At 38.2% G+C, this 26,017-nt stretch overlaps 2 protein-coding genes across 2 annotated transcripts in view; one reads left to right on the forward strand and one right to left on the reverse strand.

Annotated features, from left to right (window-relative positions):
* Positions 1 to 1,476: 1,476 nt before the first annotated feature.
* DEPDC4 (DEP domain containing 4) lies at positions 1,477 to 24,473 on the reverse strand. Its single transcript, XM_040637072.1, is given in 11 exon segments — positions 1,477 to 1,604; positions 6,617 to 6,667; positions 6,670 to 6,694; positions 9,806 to 9,931; positions 10,020 to 10,164; positions 11,314 to 11,528; positions 13,746 to 13,886; positions 13,888 to 13,924; positions 22,253 to 22,452; positions 22,880 to 23,095; positions 24,441 to 24,473. Coding segments are annotated over 11 exon segments (1,317 nt in total).
* Positions 22,542 to 26,017, forward strand: part of SCYL2 (SCY1 like pseudokinase 2) — a 58,682-nt gene continuing 55,206 nt past the window's right edge. The window contains exon 1 of the mRNA XM_008705722.2: positions 22,542 to 22,736. The gene's annotated coding sequence lies outside the window, so the exon portion shown is untranslated. The remainder of the gene's footprint in view (positions 22,737 to 26,017) is intronic.

Consider the following 26,017-nt stretch of genomic DNA (forward strand, 5'->3'; position numbering starts at 1 on the left):
TCAGAACCTCCAAAAACCATTCAGTAGAAGTCAATTTTTCTTTGTAAACAAGTTTAATTGAGTAGTAGTATATATGTTGACCAAAGTAAGCTTTATTAGGGAGTGTTATAAGAAATTTTCATTCACTTTATACAATAGTAAAACATTTCACGCATTGCTGAACAACTCTTAGTAATTCTACTAATTCAAAATTGGATTTCACCTAAATCCAGGGTGCTCGCTTGCTAGCATTTTCCCTTCTGAACTCAAACAGGTCAAGTAGTAAATCAAGGTCCTTGACACCAGAGCCCATTTCCTCGTGTTACCTACATACCACACACTCGCCTTTGTATCTTTGATATTTCTGGTCCAATCTTAGAAATACAAATCTATGCATGTACCTTTTTATTCTAGAAATTAAAAACAAAACAAAACAGGCTCAGAGGGAAAATGTTTCCTTAAGGTTGTATATAATGTTCTGAGCAACAGATTCAAGGACATGGCAATATCCTTCATGCGTTTCTCAAAGTGCCAGCCTTTCACAGTGATGGTGAACAATCCCCCCACCTGATTCACATAGAACATTAAAATGGCGACTTTCCTAATGAGACTTTCCCCAGCACCCCCTCCAATAAAGAGCATTTGGCTGCATGTTTCCAGTGTCTTCCTGATCTCTCTAGAACCACCCTTTCAGCTCTTCTACTGGAGGTATATTAATTTCCTCCTCAAGTCAAAAGAACCATACACAGATTGGGGTAGCTACATCTTATAGTGCCATAAAATTATTTTGCTTTGTTTTTTGTTCTGTTTTAAATGGGCAGGAACTTAGAATTCATCCAGCTAATACCCTTATTTTAACATAATATCTGAACATTGAGAATAATAGTTAATCCACAAAGTAAAGGCAAAATTTGGAAAACATATAAATACACATCAGTGAAGGCCTTTAGTATATTCTCTGAAGACTGAATCAATAATGTTAATTCTCTAATTCGGTGGTTCTTAATGTGCTTAGATCGTAATACCTTTTGAGAATCTAGTGAGGCTCTGGATTACTTCCTAGAAAAATACCATAAGCACATATACACAAAAAAATTGCCATCTTCTCAGACTCTTTCAGCTTAAAGTATTCAATATGCCAAATGCTGTATTTTGGGGTGGCATGTCATGAACCCCATCAGAGGCATGTCCACAACACAATTTCATGAACACGAGCAGTGCTTTTTTCACTGTTCTGTGAGCTGTCTTAGCACGTACAACTAAGCCTCTCCCAATGCTCATCTACAGATGAAGACCTGGCTTGGCCTCCACGTACACCAAAGCAATTCTCAATCAGAGTAGCCCTTGAAATCCTGAAGGCCATCAGTTTTAGGGTTTTTTTCTATCTTCACTATAATGGCTTTTACTTAAACACACCTATGGTGATACCCTGGAATTATACTGCCTTGGAAAATGTAAACTTCTGCACCCAACTCTTTATACAGAATCTACTATCCTTCAAATAACAATATAGTGGTAGCTTAAAATGAGTGCATACCATGTACCAAACTTTTTGTGTTTTTTCCACATTAAGTCTTCAGTAACCTCAGGTCTAGATGTGTAGGTATTATTAGTATCAGCCCTACCTTACTGATAAAGGAACAAAAGCTTGGACCACATGGCTAACAAGCCAGCACCACTAAAATTTATTGACGTCATCCGGGTGCTTAGAATTCCTCATCAATCCATTTACATGTCCTTTCTCAGATGCTTTTCCCTTTCCCCTCACTGTCTATTTCAAACTATCCCCCTCTTCTCACATGATCCATTTGTTGGTCCAACTCCTCAGACAATATCTGCTCTTCCTACTTCGTCAAGGAAAATGAGTCATCACTTGACGATCTCTCTCAACTTTCCACCTTGAACCTACACATTCATTTACATCTACGCACACTGTCATCTTTATTCCAATATCCCTCCTCGTGGGCCAGGCAAACCCTTGGTCTGTGCCCTTGAGGACATGTCCTCTGCTCTCCTCTGAGCGGATCAGTATGCTGGAACCTCTGGCTTGACTCAGCACCACCCCAATTATTGCCCATTTTTCTCTCTTCCCCTTATCGTACACCCACTCTTAATTTCTTTACCCATTCATTCCCTTTCAACCCCCTGCAACCTGGTTTTTGCCTCTCAAACTGCTGAATTAGCTCTCACTAGCTGGCTCCAGAGAGTCGGTGCAGTCCTGATCCGCCACAGAGCCCTCCTCCTTAAAATGCTACATCTCCTTGGCCTTATGGGTAGGACTTTACCTCATTCCCCTCCTCACATTGCTTCTCTGTCTCATTCATAGGTTCCTCTTTACTCGCCCCTTGACTACTGGTGTTCCTTCATGTTTTGTTCTTGGATCTCCTATTTTACCCGCTCTACTCCAAATGACCTCAATTTCCACGTGCTCCCAGATACTTAGTTTTAGCTCATACCTCCCCCCCGAGCTTCAGTGGTGCGCATCCAGCTGCCCTGCTGAAAAGATCAACTAGGATGTCCCATACGTATCTTAAATCAAAAGGCCAAACCAGATTCGATCATCTCCCTAAACATGTTCTTCTTCCTGTTTTTCTGTCTGGAATGGCAGTAGTCAGCCCACCTGAAACTTGAGAGTCAGCTTTGAGTCATCTTTCTCTTTGACTGCCAGAAGCAGTCAAGTGTTGCCAATTATATTTCCCAAATATTTCTCAAACCTCTCCCCTCCTCTCCATCCCTTTTGCCTCTACCATAGTACAAGACTACATCATTTCTCACTTAGACTACTGTAATATCTTCTAAGAATGCTTTCAACCCATTGTACATACTAAGCATGCTCTATCTGAAATATAAATCTAGCCATATCACTGTCTCTCTCTCTCTCTCTCTCTTTTTTTTAGAGAGAGAGTGCATGTGCAAGTGGGGGGAGGGCAGCAGGAGAGGGAGAGAGAGAGAATCTTTTTTTTTTAAATTTAATTTCAATTAGCCAACATCATTAGATTCAGATGTAGAATTCAATAATTCATCAGTTGTATATAACACCAAGTGCTCATTACATCACATGCCTTCCTTAATGCCCACACCCAGTTACCCCATCCCTTCATCCTCCACCCCTCCAGCAACCTTCAGTTTGTTTCCTGGAGTTAAGAGTCTCTTATGGTTTGTCTCTCTCTCTAATTTCATCTTATTTTATTTTTCTCTCCCTTCCCCTATGATCCTATTCTTTCCCTTCTTAAATTCCACATATAAGTGAAACCATATGATAATTGTCTTTCTCTGATTGACTTATTTCGCTCAGCGTAATACCCTCTAGTTCCATCCATGTCGATGTAAATGGTAAGATTTCATTCTTTTTGATGGCTGAGCAATATTCCATTATATACATATACCACATCTTCTTTACCCATTCACCTGTCAATGGACATCTCAGCTCTTTCCATAGTTTGGCTCTTATGGACAAGGCTACTATAAACATTGGGGTGCATGCACCTCTTCGAATTATCATATTTGTATCTTTGGGGTAAATACCTAGTAGTGCAATTGTTGGGTTGTAGGGTAACTCTATTTTTAACTTCTTGAGGAAACTCCATACTGTTTTCCACAGTGGCTATACCAGCTTGCATTCCCACCAACAGTGTAAGAGGGTACCCCTTGAAAGAGAGAGAATCTTAAGCAGGCTCTATGCCCAGGGCAGAGCCCTCATGGGGCTCTATCCCACAATGGTGAGATCATGACCTGAGCTGAAATCAAGAGTCGGACGCTTAACCAACTGAACCACTCGAGCCCTGCTAGCCGTATCACTGTCTTAAAAGTAAGTTTTGGGGCACCTGAGTGGCTCAGTCAGTTGGGCATCTGTGTTTGGCTCCGGTTATGATCTCAGGGTCCTGGGATGGAGCCCCACATCGGGCTCCCTGCTCAGCGGGAAGCCTGCTTCTTCTTCTCCCTCTCTCACTGCCTGCCGCTCCTCCTGCTTGTGCTCTCTCTCTCTGTCAAATGAATAAATAAATAAAATTTTTAAAACGAAAATAAGTTTCAGTGCCTCCCCAACTGCCTAGTGATTTTCTTCATTGCTAAATGAGGCCCTTCAAGATCTGACATCTATCTATTTCTCTAGCTTCAGTTCTTGCCACCCCTTGACTGTGGTTTCTAGCACTTATCTATTTTTGTTCACAATGTTCCTTTGTCCAGAGTATCCTTCCCTTCTCTACTCTTTTGGTTTAGCTAACATCTAATTATTTAAGACTCCTACTAGGCGCTTTCTCTTCCACAAACTTAGCCTGATCCCCTCAAACTAGGTGAGATAATCTTCCTCCAGTCTTCCATGACTTCCTCTGGTTTGAACATATCCCTATTGTATTTTATTATGATTGATTTATAATGGTTATCTCTCTCATACATCAATTCTTTCACTGAATTAATTTATTCGACAAATACCTATTGAGTATCTACTATGTGTCAGTTACTTTGAACAATGGTACATGAGCTTATTGAAAGCAGGGACATTATCTTATACATCTTTGTATTTTTTGATGCTTATATAAGTCTGGTACATAACAGATATTCAAAAAATGTTTAGTGAATAATTGAATAGATGGATGTGTGAATATTTGATATCATGAGCATTTTAAAACAACACTCCTGGGGTGCCTGGGTGGCTCAGTCAGTTAAGCATCTGCCTCCTCTGCCTTTGGCTCAGGTCATGATCCCAGGGGCCTGGGATCGAGTCCTGTGTTGGACTCCCTGCTCGGTGGGGAGTCTGTTTCTCCCTCTGCCCCTCTACCCACATGTTGTCTCTCTCAAATAAGTAAATAAAATCTTAAAAAAATAATAAAAAATAAAAAATAAAATAACATTCATGAATTTAAGTAATCAATTCAAGTATAGGGAAAAGAACATACAACATAAAACAGAAAGACAGTTTAAAAATTCAAGCTACCTGGGTGGCTCAGTCGGTTAAGCACCTGCCTTAGGCTCAGGTCATGATCCCAGCGTCCTGGGATCGAGTCCCACATTGGGTTCCTTGCTCAGTGGGGTGTCTGCTTCTCCATCTGCCTGCCATTCCCCTTGCTTGTGCTCTCTCTCTCTGACAAATAAATAAAATCTTTAAAAAATTCAATTAAATTGTATAATGATATAATCTGAAAGTTTTACTCAATGAGGGATAAACTTCAAGAAGAGAAAAAATAGTTAAGCTATTTAGGGGAAAATATTATGAGATCATTTTTCACATTCCAAATGCTTGCAGGACATAGCACTGTGCAAGCACTTAATATTCATTATCTCTCTTTAAAGCATGTTGTTGAACAGAAAAAAATATTAAATGCCTACAACTCCTCCACTTCCCTCAAAAGCCAAAAGTAATGAGAAATTGAATGTAAAAAGCTAATGTAGTAATGGCAGCCAAATGAAGTTTAGTAAGCTATGGTTGAATTAATCCGAAAAGATTCCAGATGCTGAGTTCAGAATACTTCATTAGTATTGCTGTTTAACTGCCTCCAACGGACAGGATACATGTGGCAACATACCTGTTGCCATATACTTTGTGTTCAAAGAAGAGAATGAGAGAAAATCTATTAGCTGAAAAGTTCCAAGTAAGTCTGACAAATAAATTTATGTCCTACTCTATGAATGTTTTTCTAAAAATTAGTAATGCCTTAGAAACTTTTATTTAAGGAAAAAACTATCACCTACTTTTCTAGTTAGCCAAGTTAATTAACTTCTCTCTAAAGCTTCAGTTACCTTACCTATAAAATGGGATAATATTAATGCCTACAAAAAATATTGTGTAGAAGAAATAATTCTATAAATCCATGTTAGTGCTCAGCACAGTGTTTGACACATAGTAGGGCTCAATATTATTATCAAGTACTAGTAAATGTTAGTAGCATTTAATATTTAAATAATAATACAATTTAAATATTGGTAATATTTTTAATTTACGATATTAGTATTGAGTATAAATATTAAATATTTAATAATTACCCAGTGGGGTAGATGCCATTATTATTCCCATTTCGTCAACGAGGAAGCTGAAGCACAAGGAGGTTAAGTGACGTTCCTGGGCAATTTGGCCCCGGCACCTACATTTAGATCTATTATGTTATTTTGTCTCTCGCATGACAATCTTATGAAATTTATATTGAAAATATTTGATAGTTTAAAAGAAAATCTAAACTAAGGAATTTGATCGATTGCCAGAAGACATTGAGTGAAACAATTCATGGCATCTATTCAGCCGGGAAGGTCAGGTCCCTCTAAAACTAGGTCATTTCCTAGAAAAGAGTAGGGAAGGGGAGAGAGATAATGACACACAAGAGAAAGAATCTGAGAGAGTCAGACAAAGAGAAGAGAGCACAGGAGCAAGGAAGCAGGCAGGTAGGTAATAGGCAGAAGGGGAGGCAAGACTTGGAAGCAGCATTGAGAGAGAAAATTTTTGCCTTTTTAGATGAAAGTTAATCAGACAAAGGGCTTTCAAAAAGAACTACAGAAGAACTTGCTCTGGGGATCAAAAAAATAACCTTCACGTAACTACCTTTTATAACATTATATATTTATTACATACTCACCCTTGGCTCCTTTCCAACTTACTCGGCTGTAATAGTCTCTTAATGATAAAGAAGGAACAAATTTGAATCGATACCTCATATGGCATCTGGATCTTCTGCATGTAGAAGCTTCTTAGGTTTCTTACAACCAGATCCAGTAAAGTAACTGGAGTCTACATAAAAACAGGTATTTTCAAATATTTAATATGAATTTTTTTTTCTAGCCAGGAATCCAACATAAAAAAAAACCTCTCAATATTTTGGACCAATGAGTAGGGGAAGAGGATTGCAGATGGGGAGAGGGGGCGGGTAACAGAAGGCCTCTGAATTATAAAGGGTAAAAATCCTTGATTCTTTTTTAGAATTCTTCAAATTCTATTTTCTACTTTCATGTATGTACTTTAACTGAAACTAGGTTAACCAATCCTTAGTGTAATGCTCTCCTATAATGAAAATTATTTGTACTTCCATAAAAACAGTGGTCTAAATAATCTTACACTGTAATTACATGGTCTGTATATAAATAGTTGCTTTAAAATACATTAAAACTTTATAATCTTAAAAAAGATAAATATCCTTTTCCAGTTTGGGTAATCCCAGATTCCTATATGTATCTGGGGTAAGTAATCCATCAGCTAATATTGTTATACAGGGCACTCCCTAGACATACTAATTCTGAACCTCCATGTGCACGCAGCTCTTTTATCCCGGACCCTGGGACACTTCCATTAGCTTCAAGTGTCCTGCCAATTTCCAGTCATGGAGCTGTTCCTATTAATTTGTTCTGTCATTCAGTGAAAATTTAGTGAGTGATTGCTGTGTTCTAGGCACTGTCCTAAGTGATGAATAACAGACCAAGTTTCTGAAGTTAAAAAAAAAAAAAGAAGAAGAAGAAAAAAGGAAAAGTTTCTGAATTCCCGAAACTTACATTCTCCTGTGAGATAAAGAGAATTTTAAAAATTCTCTTGTAGCTTGAATTTTTAAACTGTCTTTCTGTTTTATGTTGTACACTCTTTTCCCTATACTTGAATTGATTACTTAAATTCATGAATGTTATTTTATTTTTTATTATTTTTTTAAGATTTTATTTACTTATTTGAGAGAGACAACACGTGGGTAGAGGCTTCTCTTCTTTTTTTAATATAATTTCAGGCAGGGTTAAGTGCCATCAAGAAAGCATAAAGCTGGGTAAGAGATGAGAGCAAAGAAGATGGGTAGCTCTCTTAGGGAAGGCTTCTGTGTTTCTGAGAGGGTAACATTTTAAGCAGAGACCTTAACAGATGTGAAGTAAATAAGCCATAAGGTTTGGGAGAAAAATGTTCCAGACAGACAGTAGACATGATAGGTAAACCGTGTATCAGGGAAAAGTTTAGCATGTTTGAAAGCCCCTGTCATAAATAGCCCTATCTCAGCGTCCCTGAAATACCCCAACCCCGGTCTCCAGAAGCCCTTCCCCCTGCTTCCTGAATCCCACCCCCACTTCCTCCAGCCTGTGTCAAGTTCTTTTGTGGTTTGTTACAAAATTCGAACCAGTGAGTTTCTCTATGACACTACTAGTTCTGACGTGACAGGAGGTAAAAAAATGAGAAACTTCTTTCTAACTTCTCGGCTATAGGTAGGAAAGATAGTTTATTTACCTGGAGGAGGAGGCAGGGTGAGAAAGAAGAATGTGCAGAAGTTGAGTGGTAAGGAAGAGGGGGACAGAGGAAATGTTCATTCTCAATTCCTGGTTGAAATCTGGGGGCTCTTTTCCAATCATACGCCTGAATTTTCATTTAGTGACTGTAAAATTAAAGATTTATGCAAACTGGGCCCTAACCTCCCTTTATTATTTTACTATTTTGATGAAAACCTAGGTGCAGAATAACAACTGACTTAAAAATGGGCTTTTAGAATATACTCCATTCAAAATTCATAAATGGGTATGGGGCACCCGGCTGGCTCAGTCAGCAGAGCATGCGATTCTTGATCTCAGGGTCGTGAGTTCGAGGCCCGCACTGGGTGTAGCATTTACTTAAAACAACAAAATTCATAAATGGGGGACTGCTTAATACTTAATACCATCTTTTTCTATTAAGTATTACTTAATACCATCTTTTTCTCTGAAATAATGGAAAAGAAGCTTCAGTTAAGGTTGAAAGAACCACTACAAAATTTGAGCTAATATGTTTCTTGTGACATCAGAATTTTTTTTTAAACAAAGAAATTGAAGAAGGAACAATTCTTTGTAGAGGCTTTAAGAGAAATAACACCACTAAAAGTGCCACTGCCTGGTACTAAAATACAGAGTGAGGCTGAAAGACAATCTTTTTCTAAGATATTTCAAAAGATAATCAAGAATTGGAGCCTATCTTACTAATTCTATTGCTACTCCTCTGCTTCAGGTCACCGTATCTCTTGCCCAGATTATTTCAAGAGCCTCGGAAAAGGTGTTTCCGTTTCTACCTTTGTCCTTGTACAACCCATTCTCAACACAAAAGATAGGATTATCTTTATAAATGTCAGTCAAATCAGGCTACTGTTCTCCTCAAACCCTCCAGTGATTCCCCATTTTATTTCAACCAGAAATAATGTCTCTCCAATGGCTTACAATGGCCCCCACCTCTCTGACCTCATCTCCTACTACTCTCCCCTCTGCTCACCACTTCTTGCTCTTCCTCAGCACCCAGGCATGCATCACCCCTAGGTCATCTGCACTAGGAACCATTCTCTGCCCAATACCACTATCCTACCCTCACAGCCCTTTGGCTGATTCTCTCTCCCCCTTCCAGTCTTTGCTCAACTCTTACTTTCTTAGTGAGGCCAGTCTTGGCCACCTTAATACTGTGTGTTCACCCTCACCCTAGCACCCTAAATCCCCTTAACTAGCTCTTTTCCCCTTTTTATTGCAAGTATTGCAAGTATTGCCTTTTACCAAACCATATGATTTGATGATTTATTGTGTGTATTTTTTTTCTATTGTCTGTTGTCCCTCACTTGGGTATAAGCTCCTCAAGGACCGGCATCACTGTTTTGTATGCTGATGGATTCTAACCACCTATTACAGCGTCTGGCACATAGCAATGCACCAGAAATGGGTTGAAGAAAAGAAGCAATATGCTTGCAAATATTGACATTGTTCTAAGGCTGCTTCCTTCTTTTTAGCGGGTATGGGAAAACAGCATTCCTTCAAACTTTGCACATTACAGGTACTCAGTAAATTTTTTATTAAGCGAATGACTTGCCTTTTTGCTGGACGCAAATAGCTTAGTAATAAATGTGCCCAGGCAAAACGCCAGAGATACCTTGAATAGCTCAGAGTGATACTCCAGTAAAAACCGAACTAGTTGTTCTGTCCATACTTTTAGTAATGATCTCATTTGCAAAACTGCTTTGATAAGAGTTTTCAGGACCACTGTTTTGTTATCATACTGTAAACAGAAAGATTAACCTTAGCTTGAATGATTTTTTTTTAAAAAGACCAGAAAATTGTAAAACTGTTATTGTAATTTTTTTCACCTGTTTTTGTAACTTGTGGGTGTTAGGTTCTGATACAGTAGCCATAAAGGTAAGTGGCTATCATAACGCTTCTCTAATGTTGTGCAGTAACAATCTTAGATACAGTTATGTTGCTCCAAATGCTTCTGTTCTTTTCTCATTTTCTGTAACATGGGTTACAAAAAAAATGGAGATTGTAATACTTGGTAGTCAGTTATAACGCTATGATGCTTTATTTGGTTTGTGGATTCTTTTTACACTAAAACGTTTTTAGGGTGAAATATTTCAAACACACAGGAAATTATTTTTATAATTCTATAGGCCAGGGGTGTCTGGGTGGCTCAGTTGGTTGAGTGGTTGACTCTTGGTTTCAGCTCAGGTCACGATCTCACGGGTCATGATCACACGGGTCATGGGATCAAGCTCCCTGCTGGGCTGGAGCTAGGCGAGAAGTCTGCCTGGAATTCTTTCTCTCTTCCCCTCTCTCCCCCTCTGCCCCCAATCCCCGCTCTCACACGTGCCCACATACTCTATCTCTTCTCTCTCTCTCTCTCTCAAATAAAAAATGAATTAATCTTTATAGTTCTATATGCCAAACACCTGCATAATTACATCCAGCATTATCAAATAGTATTTTGTTTTAAACATGAAATTATATGGCTACCAACGTAGCTAAAAAGTGACATGATTTATGACACTCAATTTTTATTTTGGTAAAAGATTGCCAGATTAATACATCAGAAATTAATATTTCCAGATATCTCAGCTCTCTAATCCTATACTATATTAAAATGTGTTTCTTACAATGCCCCTGTGATATAGTTACCTTTGATCTAATGTCCTCTACTACGTCCGTTACATTTGATAGTACAATTTACATGCAGGTATAGTGAAGTGAAAAAATACTTCATGAAGTACTTTGACACCACTGAAGAAAAATATTAAAATGTGATACTCAGTTTATTAAATATTCTGCTATTTTTTTTTAAGTAAGCTCTACACCCAATGTGGGGCTTGAACTCATGACCCTGAGATCAAGATTCATATGCTCCACCAACTTAGCCAGCCAGGTGCCCCATGAAACTTGTATCTTTAAAAAATATTTTAGGGGTGACTGGGTGGCGCAGTCAGTTCAGGGTCCGACTCTTGATTTCAGCTCAGGTCATGATCTCAGAGTCATGAGATTGAGCCTGTCGTCCCTCTCCCTTTGCTCCTTCCCCCACCCCCGCTCTCTGTATCTCTAAAATAAATAAATAAAATCTTTTAAAATATTTTATTATAGAAAGAACTAAAGTTTAAATATCTTCTTTTTCCTAAAAGTTCAATGATTCCTGACTGAATGTCAGACTACTCATCGGTGAATAGGCAATCTCTCTCTTGATTACAGTATTTTACTCTGACATCAAAGAGTATCTTCTGTATACTCAATCTTGTCTTTTCTGTTTTGTACACTGCTGATTAACTGCAACTATAATTAGTCAGGGAAGTATCCAAACATTTAATTGCTGCATTAATAAACCAGTTGTCAGCACCAGAGATAAAAAAAAACAACAACAAAACAAATTAATAGTTAGCATTTCCATTTAACTACCTAAAACACCGTTTGATAAAATATAACAGTCTAGGTTATATTTAACCAAATCTAAAGAGACTAATTTTGAGAGAATAATTTTAATAATTTTTGCTGGATGATTACAGGAGTAAATTAAAGGGAATAGCATTTTTCTTCACCAAATACCACCACGGCTTTCTGTACCTTTATATTCAAGGAATTAAGATATTTTTTGCCACCTTTTCATTTTTTCCTAGTTTTCTTAGATTTTGTTCAGAGGAGTTCATCTGCACTGTTCCATTCCATGAGTGATTCCCTTGCTTTTCCCACTCCAATAATTAGGTGCATGTGGTTCTATCATTATTTGAAAAAAGATACCAAATATTTCCCCAATCAAGATGCACTTCTATTCCCCACACTGTTTTCTCTTTCTTATCTTCGTACCCGAGTAAAACAAGAAATTGAGGATCCTTTCACTCCTCCCTCTCTTCAGTGATGTCTGTAATTCCTCCTTTTCCTCACGGGCTGCCATCTGAACACCCAGGTTTTGTAGAGACAGGTTGGTATTTATTCTAATTTCCTTTAATACTGGGTCCATTTTGTTTTGGCTTCTGATTTAGCCCTTACATTTTATACATCCTCCCAAAGTCTTACCGTGTCAACTAGGAATCAATACGTGCGTGCGTGCGTGCGTGTGTGTGTGTGTGTGTGTGTACATACCGCATGCGGATGCACAATCAGAGAGAAGAGAAAATAGTAGGCGGTCACAGATCAGAGTTCATTGCCTACACTGTTTTCTTCCTTCTCCACCTGTCTCCATCCGGCTATTCTTTGTAATCTGATTGAAATCTTTCCTCAAATATTTTCTTAGGTGTGACTAGTTATCTTGTAGACCCTCATGGTGCAGATGAAAAGATTGATGGCTTTTGAATTATTTTTCTCGTGCAGATAGCCTACCCTTTTTGCCTGGAAATGCCAAGTGATATAAGGCCTACTGGCTGATGATATCCCTACACTCTCCCTGTCTCAAGGGCTGGAGAAGACTCAGCCATTTGTTTGGGTCTTTCTTGGCCCATTATGAATTAAGGAAGCCAACCGTGTGCAAATAGACCACAGGTGACTATCTAAGTGGGTCCACAGGTCCCCAGTCACCAAACTCCTCTCAGGATCTGAAGCTTTCTGGCTCCCAGCCTTGGAATATAATGTTCTTTTCTTGTTTGGCCCATATGGGAAAAACCATCATATATCAGTGTCTCCCTGCTGGAATTCCAACAGTACCCAAGGTTTTATACTCATAGTTCCTGGATGCTGGTTTATTCAGGAGTGATGGGGGAAGGAGAAGGGAATCTCATGCAGGTTATATGGGTCCCTGAATATCTTCACAAATGAGGCTGATTTTATGATAGGGCTTATCTCATTGGACTGTACTTAAAAAAAAATTAAATTAATTAATATTATTTTATTATTAACATATATTGTATTATTTGTTTCAGGGGTACAGATCTGTGATTCGTCAGTCTTACACAATACACAGCACTCACCACAACACATACCCTCCAGTGTTCATCACCCAGCCACTCCATTCCCCCACCGCCCTCCCCTCCAGCAAACCTCAGTTTGTTTCCTGAGATTAAGAGTCTCTTATGGTTTGTCTCCCTCTCTGGTTTCCTCTTGTTTCATTTTTTCCTCTCTTCCCCTATGATCCTCTGCCTTGTTTCTTAAATTCCACATGAGTGAGATCATATGATAACTGTCTTTCTCCGATTGACTTATTTCGCTTAGCATAATACCCTCTAGGCTGTAATGTTTTGTTCCATGAATACCTCCCCTACTAGATGATAGATTCTTTTAGGGCAGGGATAAACAAACTGGTAGAAACTGTGATGGTTATATTATTTTAGGGTCATAAAATAAATGATAGAACTTTGGAAAACAGCGTGGTGCAGGGAATGGATGATTGACAAATCATTACTAAATTCGTATGACTGAAACCACTCTGATTTCCAATGATCTTCCCACAGGTCATAACCAGTGATTTTCTATGTTAGATCAAATGAGAATTCACAATAATTAATTTATAAAAGAGATGTCAGCTTATATGTATGGATATGTTCTTACAACTTAACATACCAAGGGAAAAATATGTGAAAGGATTCTTTAGTTATAAATTATTTAACAATCAAAATGACCACTTACTCAGGTAGACATAATCTTGGAATAACCTCTTTGTCCAGACAAGTGTTTGAGAGAATAAGATCCTCCGCTTTACTTAATTGAAGATTTTGTGTTTTAACAGGAGGCTCCAAAATATTTTCCAAGAATGGAAGGTGAATCAGTTAAAAAAACACATAGCAATGTCTGCTGTTTCCAAGCACCTTCCACAGCTTAGAAACAAAAGTAAGTAACCACCAAATTGATAAATAACTTATACACATTCAACCAATATTATAAAATTCTTCCATATCTAAATAATATAAAAGAAAAATTACCTTAATGTGATATAATGAATGAATTTAATGCTAGTGTAATTTAAATTTACTGAATTACAATTTTTCTTTTCAAAATTAACCTTTAAATAGATATTAAAGTCATGAGCTATGTTGATTTTATTTTCTGCTAACATTGATTATAAAATGATAAGATCTAGCTTGTATTTATTTAGTTGTTTATTTATTTACTTATTTATTTATTCCTTTATATATTTTTAAAGTAGGCTGCATGCCCAGTATGGAGCCCAACATGGTGCTTGATTTCATAACCTTGAGATCAAAAGTTGGCTGCTTAACTGAGTGAGCCACCCAGATGTCCCTGATCTAGCGTTTAAAGCCAACAATAGGTTAATTCCAAATATAAAAAACTGCTAGTCAAGCTTATGAATTATTGTACACATCTGAGAGAATATGAAATTACCAATTATAATTTTATTCAAGCAGCACAGTTGACCATATTTCTTATTTTTAAATTAAAATATAGTATTAGGTTGATCTTAACTTGGGTTTTTGGTTATTCCTGTTAAGAGCTAATGAAATTTTTCATTATCCTAATCATGATGTCATAATTAATGTTTTGTTTTTCCTTTAAATCAAACAAAATTATGAAAAGAGTAGCTATAGTAAATCTCTTGCAGAGCTCCCAAGCTGGTAGCCTATGCATTAAATTTGGATCATAGCTATGGTTTGTTTGGTTATAAAGTATTTTGAATAAAATTAACTTGTATAAAAATGACAGACTTCATGTAAAATTCTGGGTTTCAAGCTTCCCTGTAAAAAAATCACAAGATCTCATAAAGCACTGGACTTGAATTCAAATGCCTGATCACAGAGATTTAGTATGAATTAGTGGACACTCTCTTTGGACTGGCATGTCATTTCCAGTTCACCACAAATCCTATCACTCCATTGTACCCCAAACAGTGTGGCAGGGTCTCAGTTACCATTTTCTTGATGCTGTCCTGTTGGCTTAGCTCTAGTAAAAATCAATTTCCCTATACATATTTATATCTCTGTGTTAAGTGGGAAAAGGAAAAATAGCTGAGTACAGTGTGTTCAGTAGGATGCAAACTTTGTTTCCACTGAGAAAACCTATGTCCAAACATATTCTGAAGTCAAGTAAAACATTAACAGTGGAGTTGCTCTAGCTGATAGAGGCATTCCTGAGACCTACCCCACAGAGATGAGGGAGAGGTTGTATTCTGCACCCTAACATTTCTTTCTTTTTTTTTTTTTTAAAGATTTTATTTATATTTATGTGACAGAGAGACAGCCAGCGAGAGAGGGAACACAGCAGGGGGAGTGGGAGAGGAAGAAGCAGGCTCATAGCGGAGGACCCCGATGTGGGACTCGATCTCGGCACACCGGGATCACACCCTGAGCCGAAGGCAGACGCTTTAACGACTGCGCTACCCAGGCGCCCCTGCACCCTAACATTTCTAAAACAACACACATATATTTTTGAAATATTAGTCGTGATATTATTAGTAAAAAACGAAATAACTGTAAAAAGCAAAGGTGGTTCACCTTAACTCTTTGTGCCAAACGAATGCAAATTTGCAATGAAGCCTGCAGTGATCCCACTGCTTTACCACTGCTGGCAGAGTTCTCAACTCAACTGAAGCAGGTTTTGTAGTTTATTGAAATTAAGAAATGGCTTTTCTCAAAAATAGAGGAACTAATACTTCTATTTCCTGGATGAAATTTATATAGATGTGTTGCCAATTGCATACGTTTAAACAGCCTTTTTTTTTTTTTTAAAGTAAGTTCTACACCCAACGTGGGGCTTGAACTTAACAACCCCGAGATCAAGAGTCACATGCTTTATTTATTTATTTATTTATTTATTTATTTATTTATTTATTATTTAGGTTTTTTATTTATTCATTTGAGAGAGCGAGTGAGCAGGAGTGAGAGCATGAGTAGGGGGGAGGGTCAGAGGGAGAGAGAGAAGCAGACTCCCCAATGAGCAGGGTGCCCAATAGGGGCGGGGCTCTATCCCAAGACCCCAGGACCATGACCTGAGCTGAAGGCAGATGCTTAACCAACTGAGCCACCCAGGCACCCCAAAAATCACATGCTCTTATCAACAATAGTCAAATTATGGAAAGAACCCAAATGTCCATTGATAGATGAGTGGATAAAGAAGAGGTGGTATACATAGGCAATGGAATATTACTCAGCCATCAAAAAGAATGAAATCTTGCCATTTGCAAAGTGTGAATGGAGCTAGAGAGTATTATGCTAAGGTGAAATGAGTCAGAATAAGACAAATACCATATGATTTCACTTATATGTGAAATTTAAGAAACAAAACAGATGAACATGGGGGGAAAAACAGAGAGAGAGGTAAACCATAAGACTCTTAACTATGGAGAACAAACTGAGAGTTGCTGGAGGGGAGGTGGGTGGGGGCGATGGGCTAAATGTGTGATGGATATTAAGGAGGGCACTTATTGTGATGAGCACTGGGTGTTAAGTGAGTGTTGAAACACTAAATTCTTCTCTGAAACGAATGTACTATAGGTTAACTAACTAGAATTTAAATAAAAACTTGAAACATAAAAAAAAGAGTCACATGCTCTACCAACTGGGCCAGCCTGGACCTCTAATCAGCCATGTTTTGCCAAACAGAAAGTGGCTTAAATGTTCTTGTTGGCCAGATAATTATTTACTTTTATAAAACCAGATAGTGTCTGTATTGTTTTATTCCTAATTTTATGTCTGTTAATATGTCTGATGGGGTCGTTTTGTGCTTGAGGATCACAGAAAAATCAGATTTCAGCAGATAACAACAACAGCAAAAACCCCATTCATGCCTGATTTGTTCGAAATTGAAGAAACTTCCCAATGCGCTTTCTCCAAAAAATTTTGGTTTGGAAACTTATCTTCTAAGCAAGTGATTTTTTTTTTTTTGCATTAAATATAAGAGCAGTCAGTCGATTTTAAAGTTAGGTCTCTTTTGCAAACCTTTTTACAAACAAAAACAAAGAACAAAAAACCCTGCAAACTACTAGATTTAAAAGGCTTTTGAAGATGAAGAGATTTCTTACTAGTAACCTGTTAAAAACTCCTCTGAAAACTCTGCTTTTGTTAGAAAGAACAACTAAAATTATTTTTTTTTCTTTATTCCGAAGGCTGACACATTCAGTTGAGACAAAGAGCAAACATACCAAATATGTTTCACTCATTCTCATTTCATGAGTTAGCAATACTTTGCTGCAACAATAATGATAAGACACTGATAAAAGTACGGAAATCTAAGTCTGAATCTTGATGCCATTAGTTAAGTGTGGAAACTTGGCAAATTATCTAATTTCTCTAAGTCTGTTTTTTTGTCTATAAAATAATCAGTCTAAACTAAAACAGTGGTTCCCAGACTTGGCTGATTTTTGTTTTAACACAAAAACTCTTTTTTCAAAACTTGATAGTTTATTCTTTTGTTACTTAATATTTAAAATTTCTGGCTAAATGCAATAGTATTAAATCTACATATATTCCTCCTAATTTCACCTAACATTTTCTGTTAAATATATCACACATCAAAGAGTATATAAAAACATATGTACCACTTAAAGTATTTTGGGGGGAGCTGGGTGGCTCAGTTGGTTGAGAGTCTGACTCTTGGTCGTGATCTCACAGTCGTGGGATTGAGTGGGCTCCACACTCAGTGCCAAGTCTGCTTGAGATTCTCTCCCTTTTCATCTGCTCCTTCCACCATTTGTGCTCTCACTCTCTCTAAAATAAATAAAATCTTCAAAAAAAAAGTGTTTGGGAGATAGATATCAGGGAGGGAAGAGACATAAAACACTATTCTCTTCTGTAAAAAATTAATAGATGTACCTAAAACTGAAAGATCATGAGATGGAATTATAAGCATGCTATTTAGAAATACGAGTTACAAGTTGCAAATGGTTTTCTCTGGGGAGGGGGAAATGAGTGAGAGGAGAAGGGTAGGGAACTCCTAGTTTTTGTTAATAAAATCTGAAGGACTATTTGAATGTTTTGCATTCAATAATAATAACATTTTTAAAAGTTCATCAGAATGCCAGTTTTCCTTTCCTACTGTGTCTTATGTATTTATTTATCCTTCTGAATCTCAGTTTCCCCAACTATAAAAATGGGAGTTTTAACCCTTACTTTACAAGCCTATTGTTAGATTATAAATAATACACACAAAATGCATAACAGATTGTTTAGCAAGGGAAAGGCCCAATAACTGGAAACTATTTTTTTATTAGCATATTTACTGATAAATTACACCCATCTTTAGTTAGGAATTTCTAGAGGTACCCTATATCCTCAAGGGGAAATGATGGGACAACTTGTGTTTTTATTTGTAGTAGATAAGAATCACTTTTGCTTGGCTCCTCTTCTTCTGAGGGTCCACTAGTTTTCTTCAGAGTTCTCTTCTAGTCCCACTTCTCTTCTTACTGCCCTTTCTTTGGGCACCTTGTCTTTCCCGTATCACACTTCTCCTAATTATTGTTATCTTTTGCTCCTCCAAGGTGCAAATCATTCTTGTCTTGCTTCTGTAATAGTTTGACCAAATGTAGTAAAAGATGTAAACATTAATGAATTATGTATGCATCCCTCTCAACTGCCCTGGGTATGGGGCTCTTCTTGAGACCTTTAGTGGCATCATAAGGAGAAAACCACAAATAGATGAAGCAAATAGTAAAGAGGAGTTGAGCAACAGGTTGCTTAGTTTGTCCTGAAAGATAAAGGGTAGGGAGATGTTTGGGAAGGGTTTATACAATGGAAAAAGGATACGCTCATAGAAGATGGTCTATAAATTATAAATAGTAATGACTGGTAATGAGTCTACATGTCTTTTTTTCTGGTAGTATGGAGTATAGCACCTCAGTTAACCTGATAGTGGTCATTGTAAAAAATAAATGTTATTGGATCTATGTGCCCTCACCTGTCTCGTCTGATATAATTGCTATGTAGAAGGAAACTCTAATAAAGGAGTAGAGAATCAATACACCAAACATACTACTTTTATCATATTTGAAAAGTCAATTCTTGGAGGCAGCAAAAAGATCAGTGGTTACCAGAAGTTTGGGGGAAGGGAAAGATGAATAGGTGAACCAGAGAGGGTTTTTAGAGCAATGAAACTCTTCTGATTCCATAATGGTGGGTACATGCCATTATACATTTGTCAAAACCTGTATAATGTATACAACACAAAGAGTGAACTCTAATGTAAACTATAAGCTTTGGGTGCTAATGATGTATCAAAGCAGGTTCACAGATTGTAACAAATATATCACTTTGGTACAGGATGTTAATACCTATGGGGGCAGGTGTCAATACTTGGGGACTCTACTTTCTGCTCAACTTTTTTTGTGAACACAAAACTGTTCTAAAAATTAATTTAAAAAATCAGTTTTCCTTACAAACTTCTGGAAAAAGATAATGAAAACTGAAATTACCTTCTTTTGAAAGTGAAAGAATAGGTTTGTCAACTATGGTATTTGGAGGTAAAGCCGTATTTCCACTCATTGTATGAATAGATTCCTCTATTCTTTCCTCACTAATCTCTTGTGCTAGAGGATTTGAAATCATTTCATCTTCTGGTCTGTTAAGAAATAATATGTGGACTTTTCTATTATATTTTATGTGGGATCAAAATTTCAAATATACATTTTAATTTATTAAAACTTATTTAGACATTCCTTATTTCCAAAAAGGATTTCAGGGAGCTCACAATAAAAAACACAAGTAATAAATTTATTAGATAATAGAATGTCACCAAAAGAGGACTAATTAATATTGTAAATAAAGAGAAAGAATATATACTAATTCTAAAGTTAACATGATTAATATGATATAATAGAAAATTTTTACTGTGCGTTTCCAGATAACCTTGGCTCTTTTTACTTTGGTTAAGTCACTTTTCAAAATTGTAAAGCATATAATTCATCAAAGAAGATACAAATTTTTCCTTGTATAAATTCTGAAAAAATTTATGTGGTACTGTCTTTCATAGTGATTTTACAGCAAACACAGACATGGATTAATTTTCACATGGCTTTTCTTTTATTGGCTTCTGAATAAAACTGAAAGCTTAACATTTAAGTTGAGCTCCGTGAAGTCTGTTCTGTCAAGAGTCTAAACACAAGATATTACAGTATATTGGCTAACACTAACCTTAAAGATTCCTTGCTTTTATTTCATCAGTTAACCCATTCCCAGAATCCTTTTCTTCTTTCGCAAAAAATATAAGATAGGGGTGCCTGGGTGGCACAGCGGTTAAGCGTCTGCCTTCGGCTCAGGGCGTGATCCCGGCGTTATGGGATCGAGCCCCACATCAGGCTCCTCCGCTATGGGCCTGCTTCTTCCTCTCCCACTCCCCCTGCTTGTGTTCCCTCTCTCGCTGGCTGTCTCTATCTCTGTCAAATAAATAAATAAAATCTTTTAAAAAAATATATAAGATGATTTATTGCCTAGAAACCTGTAGAGACTACTGTTTGAAACTTCAAATTCTAATTCCTTTTCATTTTTTCATAGCTTCATTCCTACTGGTTCAAATACTTTATGATTCATTAGAACATGGCAAAGACAAGCTCCTTTAAGAAGAGAGGTGTCATTACTACTTAGACACGTATTTTAAATAAGATGACTTAATACTACATCAACAGTAACAGAATCAGTAAAACAGTCTTTGTATGTTCATAAATGATGTCTCCTTTTTATTTCGACTTGAGTTTGAAGGGAATGAATAATACCATCCCATAGCTGAGTAGATTGAAAAGGACCAGAGCATCCTGAAAAGAAAAAAAATTAAACATGTTTCTTACAAATTTAGATTACACAAAAATCTGTAAGTTTCCCAGGTTTGACAACCTTATGCTTTTATATGGCATATCCGCTGCCAGCGTCTCTCTTAAGTTGTTCTTCTCCTCCCATCTTATGTAAACCATAATCTATTTACTAAGACTGCACCATGTTTGTTTGTCTGCCAATAAAAACAGAGTAAACCCAGGAACTTGTTTTACTGATATGAAATATATTATTGTGTGAATTTATATACCCTTAGTGTTACACGATTAACTACTAGCTACACTTAATCTTGAAGAATATTATTTTAGAGCATATTTAAAAGGAATGTACACACACATTGGAGTCTTGATTATTAGAGCTGTGGCTTCATGAGGCTCTTTGCTTCTTCTTTCTTCTTTTTGCCTTTCTTGACCAATGGCAAGCTCTTCATGAAAGAGATCTAGGCCAAGGAGCTGAACAAAACTAATCAGTTTATCTGCCAGTTGTTCTGTAAGAAAAAGTTTGTGAGGAATAATGAAAACCTGAGGACAATAAAAATGTTCATCATCTCGGGAACATTTAAATAAATTATGTCATAGACTTCCTGTGAAATATTAAATAGCTAATTTGGAAGAATGGGTTTTTTTGGAAGAACGAAATCTTGGAAGGATTTCATTAAGTAGGAAAAACAAAACAAAAATGAAAAGCAAGTAGAAAATGTGTACACTATCATCTTAGTTATATAGAAATAAATTCCTGAATTACACACAAATATATGTAAATAAATAGAAAGGTCTAGAAGGCTAACCTTCAAACAATTAACCTTTGTGTTCACTTTTTATTCTATATATTTGTGAACTTCTTAATTTTACATAATAGTCTGATGTTTATAACAGAATAACAGAAATAAAAGCCCCATCACCTTCAAACGTCTTTTGTGACAGAAACTGTCCATCTGTTTATCCTTGAAATATTAGCCCAAGACCCTGAGGATAGTGCGGAGACAGGAGTAAGGGGTGAGGAGTGAAAAGGGAGGAATTAGGGGAGGAGAGGAGGGAGTGATGAGCGAGTAGGTAAGAGGGTAGGGTGGAGTGGGGTGGAAAAGGCTAGGAGTCTATGATCGGTGCAGACAAGGGTATAACCATCTGTCTCTCTAACCTTTATTAAACAAGTAGGCTGGGTTAAGGACAAGATTCTCATGCTTGCCATCTAGTATTTTAACCCTTTGTTGTTCTAAGTGTAGCCTGCTGACAAGCAGCATTGGCGTCATCTGGGCACTTACTAGAAATGCAGGGTATCAGGCCCTATTCCTGAATCCAAACTGCATTTTAACAAAGTCAGGATTCTTCACCCAGGACCAGAGAGGGCAGGTGGGCTGGGAAAGGGGAGGCTCCTCTCAGCTGCACTTCCCTTCAGTACACATTTGGTTAGGATCTATAGGGCTCTCGGTCCTCCTTTTCCGGCAGAAGGCACCGTTAGGGCTCACAAAACTCGGCCCGCTCGGTCCTGGCCTAGGAAGCCGGCTCTGGCTGCCAAGGATACCGAACCGCGGGGTCAAAAGAACCGCCACCAGCTCCCGCTCCGGTTCCTCCCCTGGCTCGTAACCCCGCCCCCGAGCGGCAGGTTGGGGCGGGGCCCAGGGAACCTAGGCCCCGCCCCTTCCGAACCTGCCGGAAGTGACGTCATGCCCTGGCCAGTCGGTCTTTCGGTCTTCTTCCCCCTCCCGTACTCTTCTTCCCCAGTCCCTCCCCTCCCCTCCCCCTTCCCTCCTCCGGCTCCAGCCTTTGAGGCCGCACGGCTGGAGGAGGTTATGGAGTAAACCGGCGGCAGGGGCCAGGCTCTGAGGCTGAGCAGGAGCAGCCAGGAGGCATTTGGGGGGGCGGGGGAAACGAGCCCCAGCACCGCCCCTCCCGGGAAAGAGGGGAAGAGGTGAGTGACCGCCCACGGGCACAGGGTGATCTCCTTCACCTGCCACACTCCCTTCTGGGCTCTTAGGCTAGCGAGGAAGGAATGGGGAAGGACTCGCACCCAGAGTAGGCCTTCCCAAGGCCCTTAGAGCTGGTGACTGTTGCCTGGTGACGGGCCTGCCGGCTGCGGGTCGGGATGGTGGGCGCCCGCGCGAAGCCGGGCTGGGAGAGCGGGGAGCTCCGGGGAGCAGATCCGAGAGGCCCGAGTCCCCCGAAAAGGCCTTGAGGCGACGGGAGAGCAGGGCCGGAGTCATCTGCGGGAGGGAGAGCCCCTCTCTCAGGCCCTGGAGCTCCGGTTTCCGCGGTGGAGATCTTGGTTCCCTTTTGGGAAATTTGACATTACTCCGCGACTGGGCGAGACAGCGCCAGTCAGTTCTGAGGTCTGCGCCTGATTACCTGGGTTACCGAACAGCGCCCTACCGCCAGGCGTCCTTTTCAGACAGTAGCTATAGTTTTGGGACGGAAGGTTATTGTGTGTGAGGTGGGTGGGGCAGGTGTTTTGTGAAGACTAACACCCCCCTCGGTGGCTCCTGCACACTTGTTTTTTAAGCGGGAATGAAAGGGTGGAGGAAGGTTTAGACCGATAAAGCTCGCAAAACTTCTTGGGATCCGACTAAATACATACCTCTGATCACTAATTAAGGAGACCAATAGTATCATGTCAACCCCTATAACAATCTTCAATGAGACTGGACTCAAGCGACTTAAAAAGTGCCATGTCAGTAGTGACTTAAAATTGTAAGTGCAAACTAGTTTTTGTAGATCAAATTCAGGCATTATTTGCATGATGACTTTTTTTTTTTTTAACAAATTGGGTTCTGTGAATAGTAAGTTTTCTAAGTATTGTCGCACCCCTATCCATTCTGGAAAATTAACGAGAATGCTCCAGACCTGCCTGTCACTTTAAAACCTGATCATGGCTTGAAAGTCAGGTACTTGAAGCTTCCTTCTAGACTTTGCAGGGTTTTTTTTGTTTGGCTTCCTGTCTTACTCTTTAATATAAATATTAATGTTAAAGCTTAAAATGGTTTATCAGCTGAGTGTATAAGTAGAATTCTTGAGACAGTATTAAATTAGTCATAAAAGGCGCTTTTGGAGGATTGTGTAAAGGAAAGGAACCTAATGGAAGGTAAGGACCTTCATTCTGTTCAGATCCACTTTACACACATGCCAAACCTATTCTTTTGTCTGTGAGATCCATAAACACCCAATAAAAACAGACAGATTGTACTTCATACAATAGAATACTTCTGAATAATTCAACCCAATAATTGGGAATAACTACTGTACTCATTTTTGAAGTTCACTGTTTACCCCCACCCCCAAATAGGTCCTCTTACTGTGTTTAACTCAAGTGACTAGCTTCATCAACCCTTTCTATAGAAGTGTGACATCTTCCTGTCTTGCATGACTCATATTAATCTTTCTTGAAGTCTATTAATTTGGCTTCTTAAATATGTCCACTCTTTCTAATGATAATTAGCTTCCTAATTATGGCCTACTTGCATTTACTGTGGCTGGATCTGTAGTTTTCCACACCAGATTCAGTGACTTTTTCAAAACTCAGATCTAATCACATTGTCTTCATGTGTAAAGCCCTTCAGTGACTTTCCTTGTTCTTAAGAGAAGCTAATATCCTTAAAAACCTGTTTGGGTCCCTGGTTACCTTTCCAACCTCATCTTCAGTGTGTTCTGGCATTGCTTTCTCCCCTAGTCACTCTTTCTGTTCTGCTTCAAGTACATGGCTTTTGGTTATTTATGATACTTCCTCTGCCTGGAAATGCACTTCTTTTCCTTTTCATTCAGTTACTACTGCATGTTCAGCTCAGTTCAGGGAAGACTTTCCTAGTTAAGATAGAGTCCCATAATTTTGTTCACATGACACCATTTGTAGAGTTGCCATATTTATTAATACTTAATAAATTAATGAGATGTTTCTCATGTGATACTGTGTAAGTCCTAAATAAATGTTTGTTAAATGAATGAATTCGTTCAGTGCTTATGAAATGTGCCAGGAATTATATTAAGCATTTTATGTGTCATCATCTTTAATCCTCCGAATAGCCACTTGATATATTTGGGTGGCATGTCCCCCTTCTTATGGATTAGAAATAGTGTTAGGGAGGTAGTTGGTGGTCCCAGTGCTAGTTAAGTATTAGAACAGGTATTTGAACTCAGGTTTTCTTGGCACTGAAGATCGTGTAGTTAATAGCATAACATTTAATTCACACACTGTGCATCAGAACACCTGGGGAGCTGCTCAAAATACAAATCCGCTGACATACTTTATAGATTCTGATTCCAAAGGTTTGAGATAGTAGGTAGGCATCTATGTGATTATCAAGTTAGCCAGTCATTTGGGTGTTATTAGATGTTCATCAGTGTTTGAAAACCATTGCCTTAAACAGTTCAGTACTTTATGAGTTTGAGTTTCCACACATTTTACTTCACTGTATTTCAGATTTTGTATGTTGTTAAAGCCAGGAAGAGCTGTAGACCTAAGGAAGTGAGCTTATTGGTCAGTCTTATTTCCTACCCAATTATTCCTTCTCCTCCTTCTCCAGCTGAAGGGGCTGAATAGTGAGATTCCACCCCAATGCTGCTACTTTTTTGAAATTATGGTAATTTTAAGAATCTGATTGAGTTCCTGTAGTAAAAACTACACTAAGTACTTGGGCTTGAAGTGCCTTCAGACGAGTTGTATGTGATCTCTCCTCAGATCTTATTGTTCAGATTACTAGTTTGATATTTGAGCATATGTTGCCTTATAATTTCTCATGTTGCTTTTTAACTCTAGTGGTACAATGGTCTTAAGTTTGTAAATAGTGATGGAATGTTTTACTTCTTGTTTCTCCTACTGCACCTCGTATGGTGCTTTCCACGTAGTAGGTAACCAATAATTTGTTGAACACATGTGTGCATCACTGTTCATTCCTGAGGCTCTTTAGTGCTTTATGTTTTTCTTAAATCGGTTTGTCTCCTGTAAGTAATCTGTTCTAGCTCAACTGATAATTATTAGATACTTTTTGTAGTTGTAAAGAGAATGATTGTACTCCGGTGGTTTAATCTTTGTTCTCTAAATAAGTTAAACATGATGGAAAGGCCAAAGAATACTCTTAACCATTTTTTTTTTGAAAACTGTATCTTTTTAAAGCTTATAGTAATCTCTGAGTGCTCTCACAAGAAAAAAAAAATTTCAAGAATATATTTCAGAATCATCTTACTTTAGATGTAAATAGATAA

The sequence above is a fragment of the Ursus maritimus genome, unplaced genomic scaffold (assembly GCF_017311325.1).
Source record: "Ursus maritimus isolate PB19 unplaced genomic scaffold, ASM1731132v1 scaffold_21, whole genome shotgun sequence".
NCBI lineage: Eukaryota > Metazoa > Chordata > Mammalia > Carnivora > Ursidae > Ursus > Ursus maritimus.